Source organism: Diabrotica undecimpunctata, chromosome 1 (assembly GCF_040954645.1).
Source record: "Diabrotica undecimpunctata isolate CICGRU chromosome 1, icDiaUnde3, whole genome shotgun sequence".
In the NCBI taxonomy this organism is placed as follows: Eukaryota; Metazoa; Arthropoda; class Insecta; order Coleoptera; family Chrysomelidae; genus Diabrotica; species Diabrotica undecimpunctata.
In genome coordinates, this window is record NC_092803.1 from 163,690,273 (window position 1) to 163,714,728 (window position 24,456).

Consider the following 24,456-nt stretch of genomic DNA (forward strand, 5'->3'; position numbering starts at 1 on the left):
TATTATTTGCTTGTACGCCAGTATCTATAATTTTATAAAATTTGAGATCCGGCTGGTCTCTCCAATTTTCACCAAACTGGTTTCTAAGGAGAGTGCCTATGGACGATTTATCTCATTTCAATGAACCTCCAATCTGTTGTAACTTTGGTTTCAATAAAGAAATCTTTTTCCCTTTTCGTATTATAGACTTGCTGAATCCTATGTCAGAAGAAAAAAATTTTTCCCCCTTACCGTAGCCATATAATCTTTGTCCTTAGAAAATTTAAATCGTTTTGTTGCATTACATTTAAAATGCCACTGGGAAGGTTTTTTAACAACAACGTCACTCGTCTTTCTCCAGTCTGATATCTGCCAGTCTTTACCAAGTCTCAGCACCTTTGAGTGTTTTCCAATTATGTCTTCATATTCTTTTCTGTTTATTACAACGTTCTTCTTTTTTATCTCCCTTTCTATCATACCGAAAAGCCTATCTGGTGGCAAAAAGGAATGACCAACAACAGGAAACGTAAACTCCACTTCCTTGATGTGACCAGGTGCTTCATAAACAAACCAGTAGATTATCATAGACATCATCGTGCTATTTTTGTTCTGTCCACCACATCCATCTGCAAATAGGTGAACTTTTTCGATTTGATTTTGTTGAATTTTATGAGAGTATCATGTACAGCAGAGGCAACAGCATTTGAATCTTTTGGATGTTCAAACTCCAGCTACACATATGACGTCACATTTGCAGAAGAAAGATGGGATTTCGAATTTCCAGCCACGATGGTGAAATTATAAAAATTTATTTGCTGTGAGAAATAAGCCGCCTGGTCGGGAAGCTTTGGCAAAGAAAGATTTTTTTGACAATCAAAAGAAAATATTCGTATGTTATGATTTGATTCATTTTTTAACAAAGAATAAAAGGCTTTAGCTCTTAACAATATGAACTCTCTGCTCTGTTATAACCTTTAACTTTTCTTCTTCTGAATTTTCTTTTCTCAAAATTTCCTTCGCTCTGAGACACGCAGAACAAGCATCTACTAAGGGAGTGCCGAATGATATGTTGTAGTGTTCATTAACGTGTGTTCGGAAATATGATAACTTTACGGAATGATGTGGATGACGTGGACAATACATTCTGTAAAGCTTTGTAAAATTCAGATCACATGGTAAATACAATCTAGCCGATCGTCCTCTATTATAATGACTCTCTGCATCGTTCAAACGCCCCATAAATGTTTGGATAGATAATTTTATTGGATCAAATCTACCTTTTGTTGTATCTCCCCCTCTTGGTATTTCACCCCGGATAACAAACGTTCTTACAACACGCTCTATTCTTTCAGAACTTAAATGAGTTATTCCAAGAAATGCTGTCTTGCATACTCTTAAAAGTCCACCCTCTACTGTAGGAACAAAATATTTAATTGAAATTCCATGTAGGTTTGTACCTGATCTCTTGGGCTTTTGACCTTCACAAAATTTCAGCAAAAAAATATCTTGTTTTATTTTGTCAGTTGTTGAATACAGATTATTATGGAAACGCTGAATGTCTCGCATCTTTAAATCTATACAACAATACACTTTCTTTGTATGGTTACAGGTGGGAAAACCGGGTAAATCCTTAGGTTTATGCCTAAAAATATTGACAATAAGTCCCAAACCTATCTAGTTAATTGTAGACACCTCTTACCTCTTAAGTTTCATTACATTTCGTTTCCATTTTTCTGTTTGTACAAGTCGTTTTCTCTCTTTTCCTTTTTCACAAGGTCTAATATGCACATGAAGATCCATAATGTTAATTATTTGCAATAAACTTGGTGTTTTTAGTACTCAAATAACAAACAGTGAAACCGGTAATGGCGAATGATGGAATAATTGACATGTGCACATGAGACGTGTCATGTGACTCAAACAATGTAAGCGATTGGCGAATTGCAATTACACAGTTATGCAACTGGCATAGGCTAACAAATACAGAGTTTTGCGTCTGATTCAAGATTTCTAATGCCTTTTTCTTAGTAAATACCTTACTGTGCTGCTGAATTTCTACATCAGCAGATAGCTATAACATGTGACAAATAACTGTCAGCTAAAACTCAATTTTTACAAATACAGAGTTTTGCATCTAGCGGACTCATATATAATATATATATATATATATATATATATATATATATATATATAGGGTTCCTTTTGATAATTAGTAACACAACTGAGTTTCTGAAATTAAAGATTTATTAAAACATGTTCTATTTACATTATTTACACAAGATTTTACCTGAAATTAAAGAAACGACATTTAATGTCACTAACTCTGGATGTTTAACATTCTTAACCACAAAATAAAATCTGACAAGGTGACAAGTTTTTAAATATAAAGATGACAGAAGTGGTTGTGTCTAATATTCCAGATAATGTGCTCGATAGAGCGCGGCAATATTTGAATGATGAAATTATTATTTCATTACATATATATTGAGCGGCCGTTAATAGGTTAATACACTAGATAAAGAACAAACTTGCCTCAAATGTACTTTACTTACCTCAAAACTATTTTAAAGTTAATAAATAAGTCTATTTAATAAATATATTCCCAAGAAATAGAACACACTACGCCTAATTAAATATCATATTTCTCTCATAACATTCTTTCTAACGTAAATATATATAGACCAGCAAAATATTGATAAGTTTACCGATATTTCTAACTATTCAATGAACTTGTCTCACTATACACTAGTGAATCGCACCAATTTATTGTTACGGGAGCAAATTTTATGGGACTTATCTTACTTTTTCACTTATTTACATAGGCGAAGCATACACAATAAAAATGACCCCGGTAAGAATTTACTGTTGAAATTTTACATGGTTGCCGCTACCATTTAGTTCAATTTGTAGATTAGTCACCTTTAATTGAAAATTGTCCGACTACAGTAAGTATTAAAGTGGCTTTATTTAACGTTTGGAGAAAAGATTTTTAATTAAAATTTTTGTGATTTATGGTATAGAGCGACTACAGGAAATTAATTTTTCTTATAGATATTTCTAATTAGATTTGCGGTTAACCGAAAGAAAATTGAATAATAATTAAAGCTCAATATACCACAAAAAAAATTAGAACAATAAAAAGCTCAATCGTTTTACTTACTATTAGCATCTTTAAAGGTTTTATGGGCCGGTGGATCATTTATACCGTTAACCCTATAACTTCTTCTAGAACTGGGCAAATTTGGAATTTCATAAACAACTCTTAACTGCCGCATGAATTTGCTAAATATTTCCAAATCTCGCCTATCGAGAGGTCTGCTAAGGTCATTTCTTGTAAGTTTCTGATATTTTTCTGCATTTATTACTTCAAGCAAAGCTTCTATCACTGGTATAGCTGAAAAAAAGAACGGATTAGAGTCGTACGGATTAAAGTCTACCCATAACCTAAAAATTATAGGAACTATCTCCAGTGCTCCGTAATATATATTTAACAGGTAGGCCGGTAGGTACCTATCGAGCGATAGACTGGTAAAATTTTGTCAAAACAAAAAATATATTATGCACTTGCATACAATATGCACGTGTAAACACTTTGTACCTTTCGTAACATATGTATATGTTGTTAGGAGGTCAATACTGATTGTTAAAACCATACATATATAGTGTTTAAACACATTGATGGATGCTCTTAAATTGAAGGTTATGCAGCACACAATTTTTTTTAATGTACACACGATACCTCGGTGGCACATCACAAACATTTTTCTATACAGTTTGTGACACAATTAAAGAACTTTATTGTTTCACAAATAATACAAATTTTTAAGCCACAATTTAAAACATGGTGCAGGAAATAAAGACCGTCTGAATGGCTTTCACACATGTAACTTGTTTCTTTTCTTTTATTTTCCTTTATACACTGTCCACACTTGAGAAATAAATACTAGATAAATCTTTTATCGGAACTCATCATTTTATCAGGATACAATATTCTAAGATATCTAAGGATCACTTTAGAGCAGTGGTTCCCAAACCACAGATGTCTGCGGACCACAGCCTGAAAGTGAATGTCCATGGACCACTCGTACATATATGTTGTATCAGTTGTAACCAAATTCAAAGGTGATTAAATAAAATAATTTTTATAAGATATGACCACAACCCACTGAAGATTTAGCATTAAACTGAAGAAACTCAGCGGGAAAACAAGAGTCCAATACAATACAGATATCTCAATAAAAAGACAGATAAAGAAAAAAGTTTCACGAAAAATTAAAGAAGAGATCAATAAAATAGACATAACACTCGTTGAAGGCGTAAACCGAAAATGGGAAATTATAAAGAATGCTCACGCTAGACAGACGCTTGCTTCCAGATAACATCTCTAGCCTCTCCTACTCAATTCCTATCCTCACCTCCAAGAAGTGTGATCTTAATCACACGGGTGAACCCCGGTAAACCTGAGCAACCCTATTGGAGATTGGGTAACCAACCCCAATGGAAGGTAGGGTCAGGGCGGACGAGGAAGGGAGAAAGCATAGCTTGTTCAGAAGCTATAGCCAGTAGCTCTGGCACTGGACTCGGGTGCAATAGGCCGATAACCTGTTCACCTTAAACTCAGCTATCACGAATGCTACGAACAATGAACTAACCGGACGGACCAACGGACAACGACCAAAACTACGGAATAAGGACTTAATGATGGATTTGCGACTGGGAACCTGGAATGTTCAAACCATGCTGCAGGCAGGCAAAATGCAAAGTATTGCACAGGAACTATTGAAGTACGAAGTAGACATAGCAGCTCTCCAAGAAATCAGATTTAAAGGGCATGGTTGCATAAATAAAAAAGAATACAGTATGTACTACTGTGGAGCAGAAAGACAAGGAGACTTTGGAGTGGGTTTTATCGTAAACCATAAATGCCGCAGGTCAGTATTGGGTTTTACTCCAGTTAATGAAAGAATATGCAAAATACGTCTAAGGGGAAAATTTCATAATGTTACAATTATTAATATCCATGCCCCAACAGAAGCAGCAGATGAACTAGTAACCGACCAATTCTATGACCAACTACAAGTAGAATGTGAAAACGCACCGAAGAGAGATGCAGTTATAGTTCTGGGTGATATGAACGCGAAGCTGGGAAAAGAGAAAATATATGCAGAATCCTTTGGTAAGCATAGTTTACATGATATTACCAGCAACAACGGTATGAGAGTGGCACAGTTGGCAATGGCAAACAAACTAAGAGTTGTTAGTACGTGTTTTCCTCATAAAAATATTCATAAAGGAACCTGGATGATACCTGGTACTAATAAATTTAATCAAATTGATCACATATTAATATCTAAGCGGTGGGCAACCTCCGTAACAGATGTTAGAACATATAGAGGCGCAAATTGCGATTCGGACCATTTCTTGGTTATATCGAAGATAAAACAAAGAATATCAATGGTAAGAAAAGAGAAAGGCGCCAAACAAAGAAAATGGAATACATATATGTTTAAAAATCCTAAAAAGAAGAATGAGTACCAGCAGAAAATAAAAGTAATATTAAGTGAAAGAGGAGAACAAAACAACATTGAAGAAGAATGGAATATCATCAAAACGACAATTACAAATATGGCAAAGGAAACATTAGGTGAAACCTCAAGCCAAAGAAACGAGGAATGGTTTGACCAAGATTGCCAACAAGTAATAAATAGCAAAAATATAGCTAGACAGAAATGTCTACAAAGGGATTCCCGATCGAATAGAAAGGCATATGAAGAACTCAGAAAAGATGCAAAGAAAATATGCAGAAGGAAAAAGAGAGAAATGTTGAATAGAAAAATACAACAAATTACAGATTATAATAACAGAAGAGACGCTAGAAAATTTTACAAGGAAATCAAGCAATGCACCCAAGGATACATAACAAGATCAACAGTTTGCAAGGACAAAAATTATCAGCGAGAAAGAGGAAATAATGAAAAGGTGGAAGGAGCATTTTCAAGAGCTGTTAAACCCAGAAAAAGAACAAAACGAAGATGAAGAGATAATTCACCACACAGCAGAACAACTAGTTGAGCAACCAACATTGGAAGAAACGATAAACGTCATAAAACATCTAAAAAATAACAAAGCACCTGGCACAGATGGAATAACTGCAGAACTGATAAAGAATGGTGGACATGCGCTATGGAGGCGTATCCATAAACTAATCGACCGCATATGGACACTAGAAGTCATCCCAGAAGATTGGAAAGTGGGAATCATACTTCCTATGTACAAAGGGGGAGACAAACGACTCTGCAAAAATTATAGGGGCATAACAGTTTTAAATGTCATCTACAAGATATTATCAGGAATTATATATAGCCGCCTGGAATCGTTTTCGGAGGAGATTATTGGTGAATACCAATGTGGCTTCAGACCAAAGAGGTCAACTATTGATCAAATACATATGTTAAGAGGTATACATGAAAAATGTGTTGAATATAACATACCTATTTACAACTTGTATATCAATTTCAAACAGGCGTTTGATGGAGTAGATCGACAAAAGATGTGAAAGCAACTATCTATGTTAGGGATACCCAATAAGTTGGTTAAACTTATACGAATGACTCTGGAGGGTTCCAAAGCTATGGTGAAAATAGATGGAGATATGACGCAGGCCTTTGATATTGAAAATGGAGTTAGACAAGGGGATGCCTTATCAACAACACTTTAATCTAACTTTAGAAGCTGTTGTTAGAAAACTGGATATAAACGGCTGTATTAATACAAGATCTATGCAAATATGCGCATATGCGGATGATGTTGCCATAATAAGCCGCAACAAAAGTTTATTAAGCGAAAAAGTTATAGAACTGAAACGAGAAGCTGCTACGTTTGGTCTATATATAAATGAAAGCAAAACAAAATATATGGAGTGCACAAAATCGAATGAACATGAGAATCTGAAGGTAGACAACCATACCTACAAATATGCCTCCACTTTTCCCTACCTAGGCTCAATAATAAATGACAACAACAACATCGGTCAAGAAATACAAGCGCGGATTCTTAGCGGTAATAAGTGCTTTTATGCATACAAAGACTTAATGAAAAGTAAGTTACTGAATCGTGAGTCTAAGCTGAGAATCTACAAAACAGTAATTAGACCAGTGGTTACATATGGATGTGAAACGTGGACCCTCTCAACCACTGATGAAAATCAACTGAGAATATTTGAGCGCAAAATACTAAGGAAGATATTTGGACCAACCCAATGCAGCGATGGTTCGTGGAGAATTAAAATGAATCACGAGCTGGATGAACTAATGCAGAGCGCAGATATTGTCAGATTTGTAAAGTCACAAAGACTAAACTGGCTTGGTCACCTAGAAAGAATGCCAGATAATCGAGCTGTAAAAGTAGTCCAGAGATGGAAGCCCCAAGGAAACAGAACAAGAGGAAGGCCCCGTAAAAGATGGATAGACGACGTAGAGAGGGATCTTAAAACCATGAACATCAGGCAGTGGCGAAGGAAAGTATCCGACAGGGCAGAATGGAAGAACATTGTTAAGCAGGCCAAGACTCACAAAGGGTTGTAGCGCCATTAGAAGAAGAAGAAGAAGTTCACGCTAGACGTTAGTGCACTCACGCGAAATAACTTTCAAAAGAGAGAAAACTTTCTTTTGGTATAAACATGGATGGATAATAAGTGAAATCAGATGATATACAGTGACCACCACGCTCTCCCATGCATTGGGCATACTTTCTTACTCGTATATCCTATACATCATTTGCCACAACACACCAATCCCCTCCTCTTATAGAGCCTTCCAAACCTTTACAGGTATTCCATCAGGTTCCACTGCCTTCCCATGATTTAAAATCTCGACAACCTTATCTCTCGTTATCTCCGGTATTACATTCTCATTTGGGTCGCCCATCCTCTGTTTCTTCTCTGGCGTTCTTCATTTAGCAACTTTCTAAAATACTCATACCACCTTTGCTTTATATTACGTCGGATCTTAACACTCTTCCATCCGCACTCTTAATCTGCCGCACGTGAGCAGGTGAATGCTGTATAATCTTCTCATCCCCTCAGGTCTTTCTAACTCTTACAGCTTTGCAGATGATCTTTACTTAGCAGTAGCTACAGAGCGATTTGATTTCCTCTTTGCCACCTTGCATATATCCTTATTTTTCTCTTTTTTAGATCTCTTATTCCTATTTCTTCTCCTTAACCTTCTGTTATACTTCATCGTTTCACCACCTGGTTTTTTTATCTCTCAGAGGCCCCTTACTAGATGTTTTTCCTAGCACTTCCCTGTCACTCATACCACATCTTTGCTGTTAGCTTCCCACCAATCATTTACCGCGTCTTGTTCGTCAAACTCATCCATCTTTCTACTCTACTTCTTACTTTGGCCAAATCCTTATCCTTTTACTTCCATCACTTAACTTTCTGATGTCCTGCTTACTTTTCTTTCGGCCTCATCGTAATCTCCGTATTCACTGTCAACGGTCAGTGTTGATTAGTTACGCACTCACCATTTATCACTTTACAGTTGGTAACCTCTTTTGCTGGCTTCTTCTACACAGCACAAAATCTATCTGATTTTCCCTTCCTCCGCTACTATAGGTAACATACTGATCTTTAGTCATCATAAAGAATGTATTAATCACAGCCAAATCCCATGCCATTATTAATTAACTTATCATATTCTTATTAATTAATCTATCATATTATGTATTAAAAAAGGCTTACCTTTAGGAAACGGTTTATGCGCAACATCAACGTTTAAAAGTGGTTTCCAGCCTCTAATAGCTGATTGATAAAAGCCATGATACATCTCCATTCCTTCTCCCAAGTCGATAATCTCTCCTACTGGTTTATGAAAGAAACTTCTTCCCACTTGAAGTAGATTTTGAGAAGGAGCACAACGTAGAACAATATCGACCACTTGTATAGCTTCTGTCGGAGTTGCTCTAGATAAATTGAAATTTTTCAGAGGAGATAAATCAACCTAAAAAAAAATTATATATTAAATAAATGATTATTAGATCAAAACTGCTGTATTTGTTATAATAGATAAAAATTATTAAATTAGAGATGGTTAATTACAATTCAAAAAAATGCTTAATTAGCGGATTTTATTTTTCTTCCTTATATTTTGATAGGCAAACGTCGGTTTATATAGCGCCAGCAGGTGTATTGTGACATACTGAACAGATATAAATAAATAAACAATAATGCCTTTATTTCCAACAGGCTTACACTTAATCACAGGAAATCTATAAATAATGATGTGAATTTCATTTAAGGGAAATTCATGGAAGTTATACATCCTTATAGTTATGAAATTAACAAGGATATTTAACCCTTTCAGTCATGCATCATTAATTTGAATGCATATATAATTCTACAGGAATCTGCAACTTAGGCAAGTTTATCGAAATCTATATTCTATAAGTACTATACTTCTGCATTTTGTACCTAGATGGCGCATGGATGGTTTTGTGCTATAAGAAAATTAATGTCAAAAGCAATTTGTCGGCAATTGCATTGTTCATAAGAGGTAAGTGTACTTGTTTCTTCAAATATTAGTTTGAATAAAGTCAATCGCCGTTTATATTTCAGTGCAATGTTGAAAGTAGTGTTACTTCTTACTAATTGTGAATATATTTTATTGAAATTAGATTTTTTTCAAATATAGAAGTGTGCTTCAAATTCGATGGGCACAATTGTAGTCAAAATGACTCAGTGTTATTTTTTGTTTCAGAGTAAAATGCCTCCAAAAAAGTATTTAACTGAGAAAGAACTCCTGGAAGAGCTGGAAAAACTGTGCGACATAGAAGGATTTGTTAATGATGACGAAGTGACTGCGAAGAAAAAATACAAGTAAGACAGAGAGTTGGACATATGATAGATGATGTCTCAGAAAATCAAAACGAATTGGAGGACAAGGAAGAGGATAATGAGGTAGAAAAGGAGGATGATGATGAACAGGGCGAAAACGATGGTAACTATGATAACTTCATTACTCTGAAAAAAAAAATGTAATATGGTTACAGAATGTTCAATATCTAACACGACAATTACCTAATAAAATAACACAGATTTCTAATGAAAACTGTTCTGAGGAATATCCAGTTACATATTTTATGAGATATTTTCCCGAAAGTATATTCGAAAATTTCGTTCAATATACGAATATGTATGCTTTGCAAACTGGAAATGAGAAATTTGTACCGTGTAATCTACAAGAAATAAAATCATTTTTTGGCCTTAGTATTCTAACAGGCTGTCTAAAATTTCCAAGACTGCGAATGTATTGGGACCGATCTTTAAAAATTGATATTTTTTCGGACACAATGACATTGAATCGTTATTTCAAACTTCGCACGCACATACATTATGTTGACAATCTGGAAACCAGACAGAGCGACGAGAAACTGTGGAAAGTTCGACCAGTTTTTGAATCAGTCCTAAAGAGATGTAGAGAACTGCATATAGAAACAAATATTTGCATAGACGAACAAATCATGCCTTTCAAAGGAAGATTGTCTATAAAACAATACATCAAAAATAAGCCTAATCCATGGGGAGTGAAACTGTATTTATTAGGTGGTGAAAGTGGACTAATTTACAATTTTCTAATCTATCAAGGTAGTACCACAGAAATAGAACCTTCCAATTTGAAATATGAACAAGGTGCAGCTATCGTATTGCAATTAACAAAAGGACTTGAACCTAATAAGCATGCATTGTACTGTGACAATTATTTTACGAGCTATAATCTTTTACAAATTCTCAACCAAAAATCAATACTTGTTGCTGGTACTGCGAGGATCAAAAGATTTTCTAAACCACCTTTAACTGATGTAAAAGATTTTTCAAAAAACCAGAGAGGATCAACGGAACAAATTATCTCTTCTGATGGAATTGTAGTAACCAGATGGTTAGATAACGAGTCAGTGATAATGGTGTCCAACTTCGTTGGGGTTGGTACAGAAGATGTTGTAAAACGTTGGAATAAAGAAACAAAATGTTTCATTGACGTAAGTCGACCCGAAGTTATACAAAAGTATAATAAGTCCATGGGTGGCATAGATAAAACAGATGCTCTTATTGCGTTTTACAGAGTAAAAAACCGTTGCAGAAAGTGTTCGACTAATCTTCCATGCAGTTGACATGGCCCTAACAAATTCATGGTTAGAATATAAAAAAGATATGCATACTTTAGGAATTCCAAAAAAAGATATCATGGACCTTCTACACTTTAGGATGAAAGTTGGTGAAGCCCTCATAAAAGTCAACTCTTTCAATAACCGAAAACGGGGAAGACCTTCAAGCGGTACATCTAGTCCAGTAGTAGCTGAAAAACGCCAAAACATTGAAATTAGACCTCTTACTGAGGTGCGATTAGATATCATTGGACATTTTCCAGAGCACCCTCAGCTACCTTTACCTTTAAGATGTAAAAACCCTGGTTGTATAGGAAAATCAAGATGGAAATGTCAGAAGTGCAATGTCCATTTGTGCCTTCAAAAGGAAAGAAATTGCTTTTTTATGTTTCATATGCGCTAGTTTTTTAGATTTGTTAAGTACTATTGGGTACAAATGAACCCATAATAAATTTTTTTATGTATACATGCTATATTTTTATTAATGTCCAAAAAGTGTTATATGAACTGTTTTAAGTACATTTTAACCAAAAAATATTTTTTCGTTCGCTGAAAAAAAAAGAGGTACTGAAAGGGTTAAAGTTCTGGGTATAGGTGTATCAAATAATGATGGATATTATGATTCAAACCTAGGTATAAAAAATAATTTTTGCATGATTAATCTTATAGAAAAAAAGAGATACCATTGCAGTATTGTCAAAATTTTAAAGAACCAAATGAAAATATATCTAGTAGGGTTTTGTGATCAAGTTCTCTTCTAGGATAAACACCGAAGAATTTGAAGTACACATACACTGACCGGCAAAAAAAGTGGCCATCCCATAAATTTCCGAAAATAAAAATTCATTGGAAGTTTTATGCACTGTTTCATATTGTATATTCAACACCTTTCATTTTTAATCAAAAAATGGCCATTACTGCTTGATTCCCTAGCATAATTTAATTAGAAGGCTACAAAAGAAAATAGTGTAATATCGAAACGAATTACAAACAATAAAAATTACGAGCGAACTTGAACAAAATTGTCTAATATCGGGTATTATGCCCTCCTATAACTCATTGCATACGATTTGGAAGGGAAAGGAACAAATTTTGAATAAAAATTTGAGGAATACGTTCATATTCTTCACGAAGACACGAAGCATGTTTTCAAGTTCTGTAAGACTTTCTAGCTGGCCTGGTTGACTTATAACCATACGATGAAGTTCATCCCAAAGATATTCGATGATATTCAGATCAGGACTGCAGGCTGCCATTTTAGAGTACTAAATTCTACTTCCCCCAAGTAATTTGTCACGATTCTTGCAGTATGCGGCTGTGCATTATCATGCATAAAGACGAAATTGTCCCCAATACACGGACCAAATGGAACTAGTGATTCTGCAAAAACATCCTCTATGTACCGGTGAGCATTCAGGGGGCCATTGATAAAAATAAGTTCAGTTCGAGCTTCAAATGAGATTCCAGTCCAAACCATGACACAACCACCGCCAAAGTTTCTTCTCTGAAACATACAAGCTTGGACATATCTATTATTTCTCCATATCCAAACCCTCTCTCGGTCATCGTCAGACTTCAAACAGAACCACGATTCATCAGTAAAGAGAATTCGGCTCCAATCCTGTATATCCTAGTGTTGATGTTTTCGAGCAAAAATTAATCGATTCCTACACTGTCTGGGTTGTAATTCGGGAACAATAGCTCGCCTTTGTGCTATTAGTCCTCTTTCATTGAGGCATCTTCTAACAGTTCTCTCACTTAAATTTACATTTCTAACCTCTTGCGACGGTTTCTAGCAGCAATTGCAGTGGAATGGCGATTTCTTAACACAATATAACGATCATTTCTTTGTGAGTTAACTCTTCTACGACCGGAAATAAGTCGAAGTTAGTATGTACCAGTCTCTATAAAGCAATGGAAAGCTCTCCGTACTGTAGTTCTCGGAATACCTAAAGTTTCGGATACATAAACTTGGCTTCTTCCGTCTTGTAGCAATGCAATAATTCAAGCAACATCTAGTGTAGATAACACCATATCTTAATTATTCACTTAGTCGAAATCAGCGACTACAGAAAACAACAACGTAAACGTCAAAACTGTCAAAAATATACATGAAACGCAATATGAAACAGTGCATAAAATTTCCAATGAATTTTTATTTTCGGAAATTTATAGGGTGGCCACTTTTTTTGCCGTTCAGTATAAGACATCTATGTTTAACTGATTTTACGCCGTCAATATCATTTTGATAAATAGATTACCAAATTGTGGTGGCATATTCTTGTGTGCTTCGAAAATTTCTCATTATCCTAAGGTTTTGAAAGATGAAGCAACAATTTCGTTAATAAGATTGGGAAATGAGCATTTTCTATCAAATAAATAATGATTAATAATGATTTTTACATTTAGAAATATTCAAATCAATTTTATTACTCCACTTTTTGTACCTTACACACTAGATCCGAACAATGCATTGTATTGTGCAGAATATAATACAAAAAAAATATACTGTCACAGTTGTGTCTGAATTACAAAGAATTCAATGAAATATATCTAAAACGATTTTGTGATCAAATCCTCTTTTAAGATAAATAACAAAGGATCTTAAGTATATAAACGAGGGTCGACCAGAAAGTAAAGAACGATTGCGCACCACGCGCGGCTCCGATCCTCCACCGCCGCAATTTCGTGGGCGCTAGTTACCTGTCTGTCACATCAGTGTGAGCGTGAGCCAACTTAAATTACTGAGTGTGCTCAGGAATCTTTGTTCTTTAACATTTGAAATAGCGGCGCCCATTGAAAATCTTCCGGCATCGAAAAACATTCCACGATACAATGAATGAATTGACAACCAAGGCAACTGGCAACATTGAAAAATAGCCTAAGGTATTGTAACTTTGTAAATAAAATTTTGTGTTGATATCTTTTATTTTTAATTTCTTATGCCAGAACGTTCTTTACTTTCTGGACGACCAATGTATTTCAGACACCTACGTTGACAATAAACAGGTCAACAAACAGGACAACATAAATAGGTCACCAAATGACGGTGGCATATTGTAACTTGCTTCGAAAAATGCGACAATTTTTTAAGGTTTAAATACGAGAAATTGCCGAAGAGAAAAATTGTTGCCTTAAGCGACGCCCCAGAGAGCTGAAAAACGAGATAATTAGAAAGATAAAAGGTGGCTCAGAAATTTTTAACCCTAAAGAAAAATCAAACAAATCCGGAGTGGCGGAACGGATAAAACGATAATTTAAAAAGGGACCTCGAGAGAATATCATAACCCTCACTCGGGTCCTCGAGAAAAAAGAAACTGATGAAGAAAATACCAGCACCTGCATACGGAAACAAAATCTATAGAACTCTGCGATATAGCAACCCTGGGTTTACAGGGGCAAGATAAGAGGACTATCGGACATTGGAGAAGAGCTTATAAATAGCGAATCTTGATGACATGTATAATAGTTAAACGACACATTAGAATACTACCGTTGATGATTTTCTGTTCCAGGGATTTAATGGCGGTAAAGATGAAGATCACAGAGGAAAGGAGTATGAAGGAGATAATTCTCGGATCAGCATACCATACATGTGATGACCTCAAAAAACCACAGGGAGATGGTACAGCTAGTCAAGAATTTTAATATCGACACAATTTCAAAAGATGTCACGTCGGCATTCGGAGACAATTGTCCCGGGTATAGAGCGGATATAGAGCAGAAATATAGCAGACTATGGCCTTACAATTGACTGGAGACCATAACTTATGGTTCTAGGAAAAAACTGGCGCGTGGCAAAAGATCAGGACAAAATCAAATGATTAGAATCAGAATAAACTGATTAGAGATATATAAATCACCGGGTTCGGACGGTATTTATCCAATACTTACTACAGAATGGGAATGACCTTGTGTACAAAAAGTTATGTATGACACTACACGCTAGCTTAGGACTAGGGTATATGTCAAAACCAGATAAAAAAGCTCTGAGGCCGACAAGGCTGATGTTATTTGTACTGAAGACCCTAGAACAACTGCTCAATAGGCACACTAGGGATGGTGCGTTGGTTTGAAAGACCCGATACCTCATTGACAGTATGCGTATAGATAAGGATTCGCTAAGGAAAAGGCACTGTACTAGCTCATACAGGGTGGAGTACGTTGTGGAAAACCAAGAGATGCTTCTGGGTGTATTTCTCGATATAGAAATCTATATCGAGATATCAACACATCCTACCCAGCAATCACACGTAGCCCAGTTTAGTTATGCAAAAATCATCGATTTCACGGCAAAATTTTTCGCAGATATCTGAAGCCTTTAAGACATATGTGGGAGTTATTAGATGACGAATAGATGAAAAAGAACTCGTATTTTTACCTTGCGTTTTTTTTTAAAGAATAATTTATGGTCACAATTTGAGTTTTTCTCTATAAGTTTTTTCCCTTATATTTTACATAAACAATATTTATATCATTTTTTTATATCAAGAATATCTTTATTTTCCCGTTTTTTAAATTAAAATTGATAACTAATTTACGGAGATATTTGCAAAAAAACAGTTTTTTGCAATAATTTATAAATTTTATTAATTTTTTATTAACAAAATAAAATGCTATTAATACATTTGAACATCGAGGAATTACCGCCTTTTGAATTTGTGCGAAACTTCCCCCGATCGGTCAAATAGTTTAGAAGTTATTTAATTTATTTATCCCTGAGGCTAAATATTTAAACTATTGAACTTGTTCTATTAATGATGCTAGACACATTTAGCAAATTTCATAGGATTCTTTAAGACGCAAACATCTCAGAAGTTAAATGCATATTGCGTTTTAAAAAATGTTTATAAACATTAAGAAGTAAACTTTGCACAAATTTTGAATGAAAATCTAAACTTTATATTGAAACTTATAGCCATAAAATTCATCAAATTTTTCGAAACTTACAGCCCTTCAAAACGAAGGTATTTTCGAAAGATCGACATAGGAAAGTGGAGGGGATAACTGTTTCAGGTTAATTTTTTTTTTCGAGATCGGAACTTCAAATTTAAACACGTAGGAAAAATTTACATTATCTCGGCTTCCATTGCGGCTAGAAGCCTCTTTTTTTAATCTGGGGTAGCTCGTCGAAATATAAAGTAGTATGTTTTATACAATTTTTCCAAGACTTAGGTGTGACATTTTTTATGGCAGTAGCTTACAAGCTTTTCACCTCCTCCATTTTAAAACTCAAGTTTTCTCTTGCCATTTGTTTTTTATTTGAGCCCATATAAAGTCAATAGGGTTCAGCTCACAATGATTGTCCGTAACGCATTGTCCATAACGACAGAATTTGCTTCTTTGTAGAATCTTTGAAAAGCAACCTTCGAACCTTTGAGCGTTTATTTCCTCCTGGTCATCGTTGGTTTTCTTGGATTCGAATAGTAACAAGTCATTTTATAGACAGCCGAATATGTGTTATTATGAGCCCCCGTCCTTTACCCACTGGTGTAAGACTTGTCGACGACTTTTAATTTCAAAATCTTGCCATACCTTTCAGATAGTATGACCTTGATTCAACTAAGTTTTATCTAAATAGTACACTTATAGTAATTTGTTGTGCTAAATAGTACAATTTGTTTAAAACTTTTTAGAAGTCTGTATAAAGTTTTCGTCGACACTTCTCGTCAAATCACTACACAGAGCAGCTACATCGTTGGCCAACATACTTTTATTCCTTTCACGGAGTCCCCAATACACGTTGTATATAATACGTTTTTTCTAAAATCGAAAAATTTGGGCATTCTTAACTTTGCTCTCGGCCTTCATATTACGCATAACACTAAAATAAGTGTCCACTGCTTCGATAATCTAATGAAATAATTAGATTAGACCGATTTCAGAATTTTATCTCACACCAAAAGATGTAATAAAATTTTACGACTTCCTGTCTTTGTTGACGAAAAAAACTACTGCGTAAAAAATGTAAAATATTTACAATGTGTTTGTGTGAGTCATGTTCTGTTTACTTCGATAGGAAAACAACTGAAATGATAGTAATTAACTATTACCTACTAACCTAAAATGATTTATTGTAATTAACCCAAATGTCAATAACAACAATCACTATTACTTCCAAGAATTTACTGCCTACAATTTTGATTTTCGATTATAGATTTGTACAATCCTAGTGTAGGGTGTCGGAACTCTGGAATGGGCATCATGAATGAGTCCAAAATGAACAAGCCAATTGTCTGCACTATGATCGGTTTATAAGGATACAGAATAAAAAAATTTAGGGCACCCGACGGCTACTCTTAATAAGACATACCTTCTACGTTCATTCTCGTATTGATTTTGATGTCTGGCGCAGTTGCAGACGAAACTTCAGGAAGAACCAATTCCAGATTACGACCTTTACAAATATTTTTTAAAATATTGGAATTTGATTCATATTGTTTTCAAAATCTTCTTTAATCACTTCTTTAATTGGTTTATTGGTATTAATATCTAAGCAGGATCAGGAATGACTTGATTAGAGAAAGACTACAGTCTCAAAATAGATTCAAGTACAAAGATTGGCAATGGTTTGGGCACGTCAGAAAACTATATGGGACGAAGGATAGAGTTGTTAGTTGATGAAAAGAGAGGAATAGGAAAACCGAGAAGATGGATGGACTGTGAGGACTTGAGAAGTTTAGTTGAAGAAGAAACGATAGACAGAAATGAGTGGGGAAGTAGAGTAATGAACAGCAACCCCTGAAAAGTGAAAAGCTGAGACAGAAGAATATTTGTATTAATATTAACTTACCGTATTCGCAAATTTGACTTTCACTTTATATATTTTTTCTCGATTTTGACCGTCGTGTATAGTAACCTCGCCTTCTATTTGTTCTCCAAAAGGTAATTGACTAGGGCTGTATAAATTTTTTCTTCCATCAAAGGCTGGATATCTTTTTGGGTAATGTTGCTGCCTAAAGAGTTCCATAACGTGTCTTAAAAACTTTTTCGGGGTATCTGGTACCAAATCAACATCGTAGTGATAAGCCGTGTTTAAATTACCTAGCGCGAGGCTGAGATGATTAGTTTCAATTGGTATTTTGCGACCAGCTTTTCCAGGTTCAACGTTTCTAAGCCTCATAGGTACGAGTGGACCAGCCTGCAATTCACTCATACGAGATGTTACATCTAAAAAAAAAAAGCATGGTCTATGTTGTACTTTATATCGCACCTTGAAAACCATAGGGCAGTAACTGCAAAAATCATAATGTTGTTATGAGCGTTTTAATTTTTTTTTTAAGTTAATATTTACTGTTATTCCAAAAATTAAGCTACAAACCTGGTATTTAGCATAATTGTCTTTAATTTTGCATATTTTTATATGCAGTAAGGAGTATGTGAAATTTATTTCAGGAAATAGGTATTTTAGCACATACTGCCATATGGTTTTAAAATATATATCAATTTTGGAAAATGATGCTGTAAAAATTCATATCAAATAAAAGTTTTTTTTATTTAAGATTGTACTTATTTAATACAATTTTTTGGTTTTAACACTTAATCAAAATCATGCATATTGTATTCTGTTTGTTCGGTTTCTACTGTTCCATTGTTCACATGTAAATCTTCATAAAACCTATGGTAGTGCTCTTGAATAACATTAGCCTTACATAGCGAGAGCAGATCTTGTTTTTTTAGATTAGATATTCCTGGTGGATGCGAATATGCTTTACTTAGTTCCATATTAGCCACCAACCCTCGTTGTCTTCGCCTTATATTCATGGTTCTGAACTCTGTATCATTGTAGCTTGTCTTAACCTGAAACTTATTTTAAAGTGTCTTCTCCACCTTGATCATCTTAATCTCATTCCAGACGACCCGATTTCCTTCTTCGTTAATATTATAATTGTTCCCCATTTCCTTACATAATTTTTTAAAGTCCAATATATCCGATGTTGACATTTCATTAATTTTGTAAGGTTGACCTGTTTTTTTCGCTGTTTGAACTACTGTGGCCCATTGCGCAGGCACATAAATTGGTTCTCCTTTTAATGCCCTTTTTTTTGTTTCTCAATAAAAGAATGCATGTTATCTCCCTCATTTTGGGAGTGACCTGTTATCAAAAATTTGTGGGTAATTTTAGGTATGTTCAATTTCTGTACTGCATAGAGATAAAGACAGACAATATACTTATTCTTATTTTGCCCACTGCAGTTATCTGAATATAACATTATTTCCTGTTCTCTGGCATGGTTCCTCAGAAATTGTAACCGGCATGAGGCTATTTCGTTTGGACCACGATTGGCAATTCCGTCGAAGCAAAGGTAGCAGTGTCCTGCATTTGTGGTCAGGTCAAATTGTTGTTCAAATTGTGAAATTAAATGTTGATAATCTCCTTTTGTAATAAAATAAGGAGACATCGCCTGAAGGTGTCGGTAATACGGCTTGTAAGTCAAAGTTTTCTACTAAGTTCCACTTCTTGACGGTGAGTATTGACGCACCGGCGGTGAGGCTGCTTCTAATGTAGATTTATCTAATGAATTTTTGTAACTTTCACATAACGAGCAGAGGTCTTTTTTGGGCTTAAAGAAACTTATATTAAATTCCGTGTTAAATATAGTCCTAAACGTAGCGTAATTTCCTAAACCAGAGTTTTGTCACCACTGACGAATTCTCTGGCAGTTTGTTTTCTTAAGTAGTGGGATTCCACTCTAGGAATGGATTCGATGTAACTCATTATGTTTTGTTTCACGACTTCGTCGATTCTTTTTCCATTCTTGTGAGTTCCTCGCTTGTCTTTTGGGATGAACCCATGTACAGTACGACGTTGTATATTTGTTATAGTCTTGTCGCTTATTCCCAGTGTTGCAATAAAATTGTCCTTACACACTCTATATTTCTTGCCTTCCACTTCGAAGAAATAGACATAGTTTGCTCCACGATTACTGTCTGGATTTACTCTTCTATATTTCACATTAGTTTTTTCCATTGATCTTCCTATAAATTTCCACTGTTTTGTGGAGTTTTATAGGAAGATCAATGGAAATCAACTCACAACACAACAGATAAAATTAGTTACAGGCAATGTTACATTTTTGCCAGGCTTGAAAAACCATTTGGCATTAACTGCTGATAGATAGATAGATCTGAGCTACCAGATAGATCTGAGTTTTTGAATCCTATTTTAGAACCATAGAGCAACAACTGCAGATAATGCCTGACGGTATAAAAAGAAGAATAGATTTTTTACAATAGCCATAAGGACGTATCTTTCTGGTGCCGAATTTAAAATTCGTTGCAGATGCTGCTAAATAGCATTAAAAAATAGATTTTTTTTCTATTAGACTGTATTAAAAGGTCATTTTACGAAAAAATTATAGATATTGCCATATGGTTTTCAAGGTGCGATATGTACTAAAATTTACTAGATATCTCTCATTTACCAGAACAACGTGATATCTGGCTACGAACAAATAAGATTTTTTTAATTATCCATTAAATAAATCCGTCCTATTTCATTCTATATACTGCAAAAACGTGGTCTTTTAATTAAACATAAAAGTAAAGTGTTCGACGGACAAAAGTCTGACGCAACTATTTCAAGCTTCGGAAAAAATAGGTCTTAAGATGAACTTGGAAAAAACAAAAATAATGACAAATACACCGAACATTCCAGAAATAACTCTAAACGACATAAATTTAGAAACAGTAAGCGAATACATATACCTGGGACAGATAATGAAAATTAAGGAAGAAAATCAAACTGCCGAAATTACCAGAAGAATAAGGTTAGCGTGGGCAGGATTTGGAAAACTGAGTTGGATCTTGAAAAGCACTAAAATAGAACAGTATTTGAAAACCAGAATTTAAGATCAGTGTATCCTCCCTATACTCACGTATGGTTCACAGACATGGACACTCGCTAAGTCCAATATGGATAAAATAGTAAAAGCACAAAGAGCGATGGAAAGATCAATGCTCGGGGTGATACTTATAGACAAAAAAACAAACAAATGGATTAGAAGCAAAACCAAAGTAAAAGACGCACGAGAACATGCTGCCAAATTAAAATGGAGCTTCGCAGGACACAATGCCCGACTGAAGGATAAGAGATGGAACCACGAAATACAACAGTGGAGGCCATGGTTAGGAAAGAGAAGCAGATGAAGACCACAAATGAGATGGGTTGATGACATTAAGAAGATCGGAGGACACAACTGGAAGCAAGTGGCGCAAAATAGAAGACACTGGATTGATTTGTGGGAGGCCTATGTCCAAAGTTGGATTACTTAAGGCTGAAGAAGAAGAAGAAGAAGAAAAGTAAAGTGTGCTTTGGAGCAAAGACAGAAATGATGTAACAAATCATCTTGTAGCGTTGTCTCTTTTGGACACATTATTATTTTCAATAGCATGACATATTAGTTGTGATCTGTCTGGCGTAGGGTAAAGTGCTCTCTGTTTTCACAAACAACGTGACATCACAACTATATCACCCTGTGCAAAGGTAAACTACAATCAAATGTTTAATTTTATTTCTAAAATGTAACAAAAGACTAGTGCATCCAGAAAAAATAAAGTAACATGTGAAGTAATCTGATGATCGAGTACAGCACGACAAGATGATGCAAATACTGAAAGAAGCAGGAATTAGCAACTAGAAATCTTTACTGAAATCTCAGAGTTGAAGGTGAACACACTGAATATGTGAAAATCATGCGTGGAGTGAGGCAAGGCTGTATTTTGTCTCCTCTAATCTTCAATCTGTACTCTGACAGAATATTTATCGAAGCTTTGCACGAAATTGAATAGGTATTCTTCTATTTGGTTACCGGCTAAACAACATCAGCTATGCAGATGACACCATAGTATTTGCGGACAACTTAGAAGACCTACAAGTTCTTATGAACAACTCAATATAAACGTTAAGAAGAAAAAGATTATGATAATTCACAAGGAAACTAAGTTCCTGTAGCTGGCTGTATACCATGTATCACAAAAAATTTAAGTAAAAATCCTTTATAAAAGGTATATAAATTATAAAAGGTATATAAATTAAAAACCCAAACGGGCTATGTCATGAAGACAAAACGTTTTCGGAAACCATGTTCCATCATCAGTGTCCTAAAAAGTATATAACGACTTTAATTAAAAAGAACATGAAGTTAAAATTTTAACCAAGGTTAATACAAAATGTGGTTAATACTTACTAGGTGTACATGTTTTGAGCCACTAAATATAAGGGTAAAAACCTTTTAAAATTTATCTGTTACAATTTGGTTTAGAAAGTTCTTTCAGAAAGAATGTGATATTTTGCATGTCTTAATAATATAAGTCTAAGATCATGATAAAATCTAGGTAAAATGACTGATTTTATTCAAAGTTAATAGTTGGTTAAACTACACACCAATTAAAATTTCAAGCAAATTAATTCAGTCATTACCAGGCTATAATTTTTTTAAACTTAAAAAGTTCTCTCCTGTAAAATTGTACTTTTTGTGATATCACGTTGTTCTGGTAAATGGGCGATATATGTTAGATAGTTAGATATAGATATTATTAAAGTAAACTGCTACACAATGTTGAAATAATCCAGAAATATATCTGGTGTTGGTTCCACTTGTTCTGTACCTCGAATTCAGAACCTCAAAAGTGATTACTGGTGTCGTTCGTTATAGGGATGATAATAAAGATATTTAACCAAAACAAAGTTAAAATAAACTTAGTTAATATAGTGCCGATTAAAATCTGCTCTTAGTAAAACTAACTTTTCAGCGGTTTATAGGTAATCAAGAAACGCAAAATATTCTTAGCTCAATAGTGTATTTAAACAACAAAGTTTCATCACACAAAAAATAAACTGTGAGTACAATATAACCAATAATATTTCAATATAACACATTCACTAATACTGTTTCTGGTTTTTTGACAAGATAGATAAGTCATACTAATTGGCAGATACAGGAGGGCTCGACAAAATTCTATCAAATAAAGAAAACAAAAATTAAATATGGATGATTTCAAAAATATTACAATACCTACTAACACCATCAACATCGAAATATTCCAATACAGTACGCAACTTCAATTTTCCTTCAAAAGAACAAGCCATTATCCTGTCAGTTAACCAAGGTATTAAAATGCATTAATACATAGTAGCCATACGATCTCTAATCACACCAAAAAGTGTTATCTTAGTAGACACCTTACTAAACAACCATAAAACCGTAGTCATCAAAGGTAACGACATACAAATTCGAAGACTTATTACTGCAGCAAGGAAACTAGTGATATCAAACATCTGCCCCAGCTTTCCGAAGAGAATTATAAAAGATGAATTTAAACAACTAGAACTAACTTCTTCTTTAAGTTTCATCTCCTATCGAAGGTTGGAAATCATCATGGGTATGCGCGGACCCTGTTGACTGCCGCTCTAAATAGTTCTGCAGTACTTCATTCAATCCATTCCCTCAAGTTCTTAAGCCACGATTTAGAACTAAATGAAGTATCCAAATTACCGTTTTTGAAGGTTGGCATGCCATGTCTTAGCTTTAGACGGCAAATATTTGTCTCTCCGATAATTATAAAAGCCATTCCAACTCAATTTTAATAACATATGTGTTGAAATATCAAGATACAGTAAAACCTCCGTTAACCGAAATAATTGGGGGCGGATAACAAGAATTTCGGTTAAAAATAACATTGTTTTTTATATTCTTCTTGTATCAAATTCCATAGTATTCTCGGTCAAAGTTGGTATTAAAAAATACTATCAGGTGATTTCGTAATGTTTTCTAATAAGTAAATACGGAATAAAGTAATACAATTAAGGAAAATGAACAAGTTTAACATGTTTTTTAAGAAATCTTCTATTTTCTTTTGCGTTTTTTTATTATTAGGCCTACTGTATAAAATTCTTACCTCATTTTCATTGAAAATCTCGTCGGCAGGCTCGTGGTGCCTGTTGTCTGTTGGGTCGTCAACTTTGTCCTCTGATACGCTCAGGTTGTCTGGATGAAGAACCTTATCAATGATGTCGATGAATTCACGTTCTGAGTCATCGGCTGCTAACCACTCGCGTAACTCTTCTTGGTTAATCCCGTCACATCCTGGCAAATTTTTTATTAAAGGTTCAATTTCTTCTGTCGTTTCTTCAACATTTTTTTTTCTTCAGAATCGTCAATCAAAATCCCATCAAAAAGTTTGGTCCAGCATTTTTCCAAAGTTGAAGATTTGATCTTGGCCCACGACTCAGCACACCAATAAACAACATGTTTCATTGTTAAAGATTTGAGAATTTTTGGAGTCATTCGTCTCCTGTAATAACAGATG

The 24,456-nt window shown here is 34.6% G+C and overlaps 1 protein-coding gene across 1 annotated transcript in view; it reads right to left on the bottom strand.

The window, feature by feature from the left end:
- AGO2 (Argonaute 2) overlaps positions 1-24,456 on the bottom strand; it is a 72,695-nt gene that overhangs the window by 31,611 nt on the left and 16,628 nt on the right. The window contains exons 4-6 of the mRNA XM_072520385.1: positions 17,939-18,315; positions 8,726-8,984; positions 3,140-3,373 (exon numbers count right to left, since the gene is read on the bottom strand). Of these exons, the coding sequence (XP_072376486.1) occupies positions 3,140-3,373; positions 8,726-8,984; positions 17,939-18,315 (870 nt within the window). The remainder of the gene's footprint in view (positions 1-3,139; positions 3,374-8,725; positions 8,985-17,938; positions 18,316-24,456) is intronic.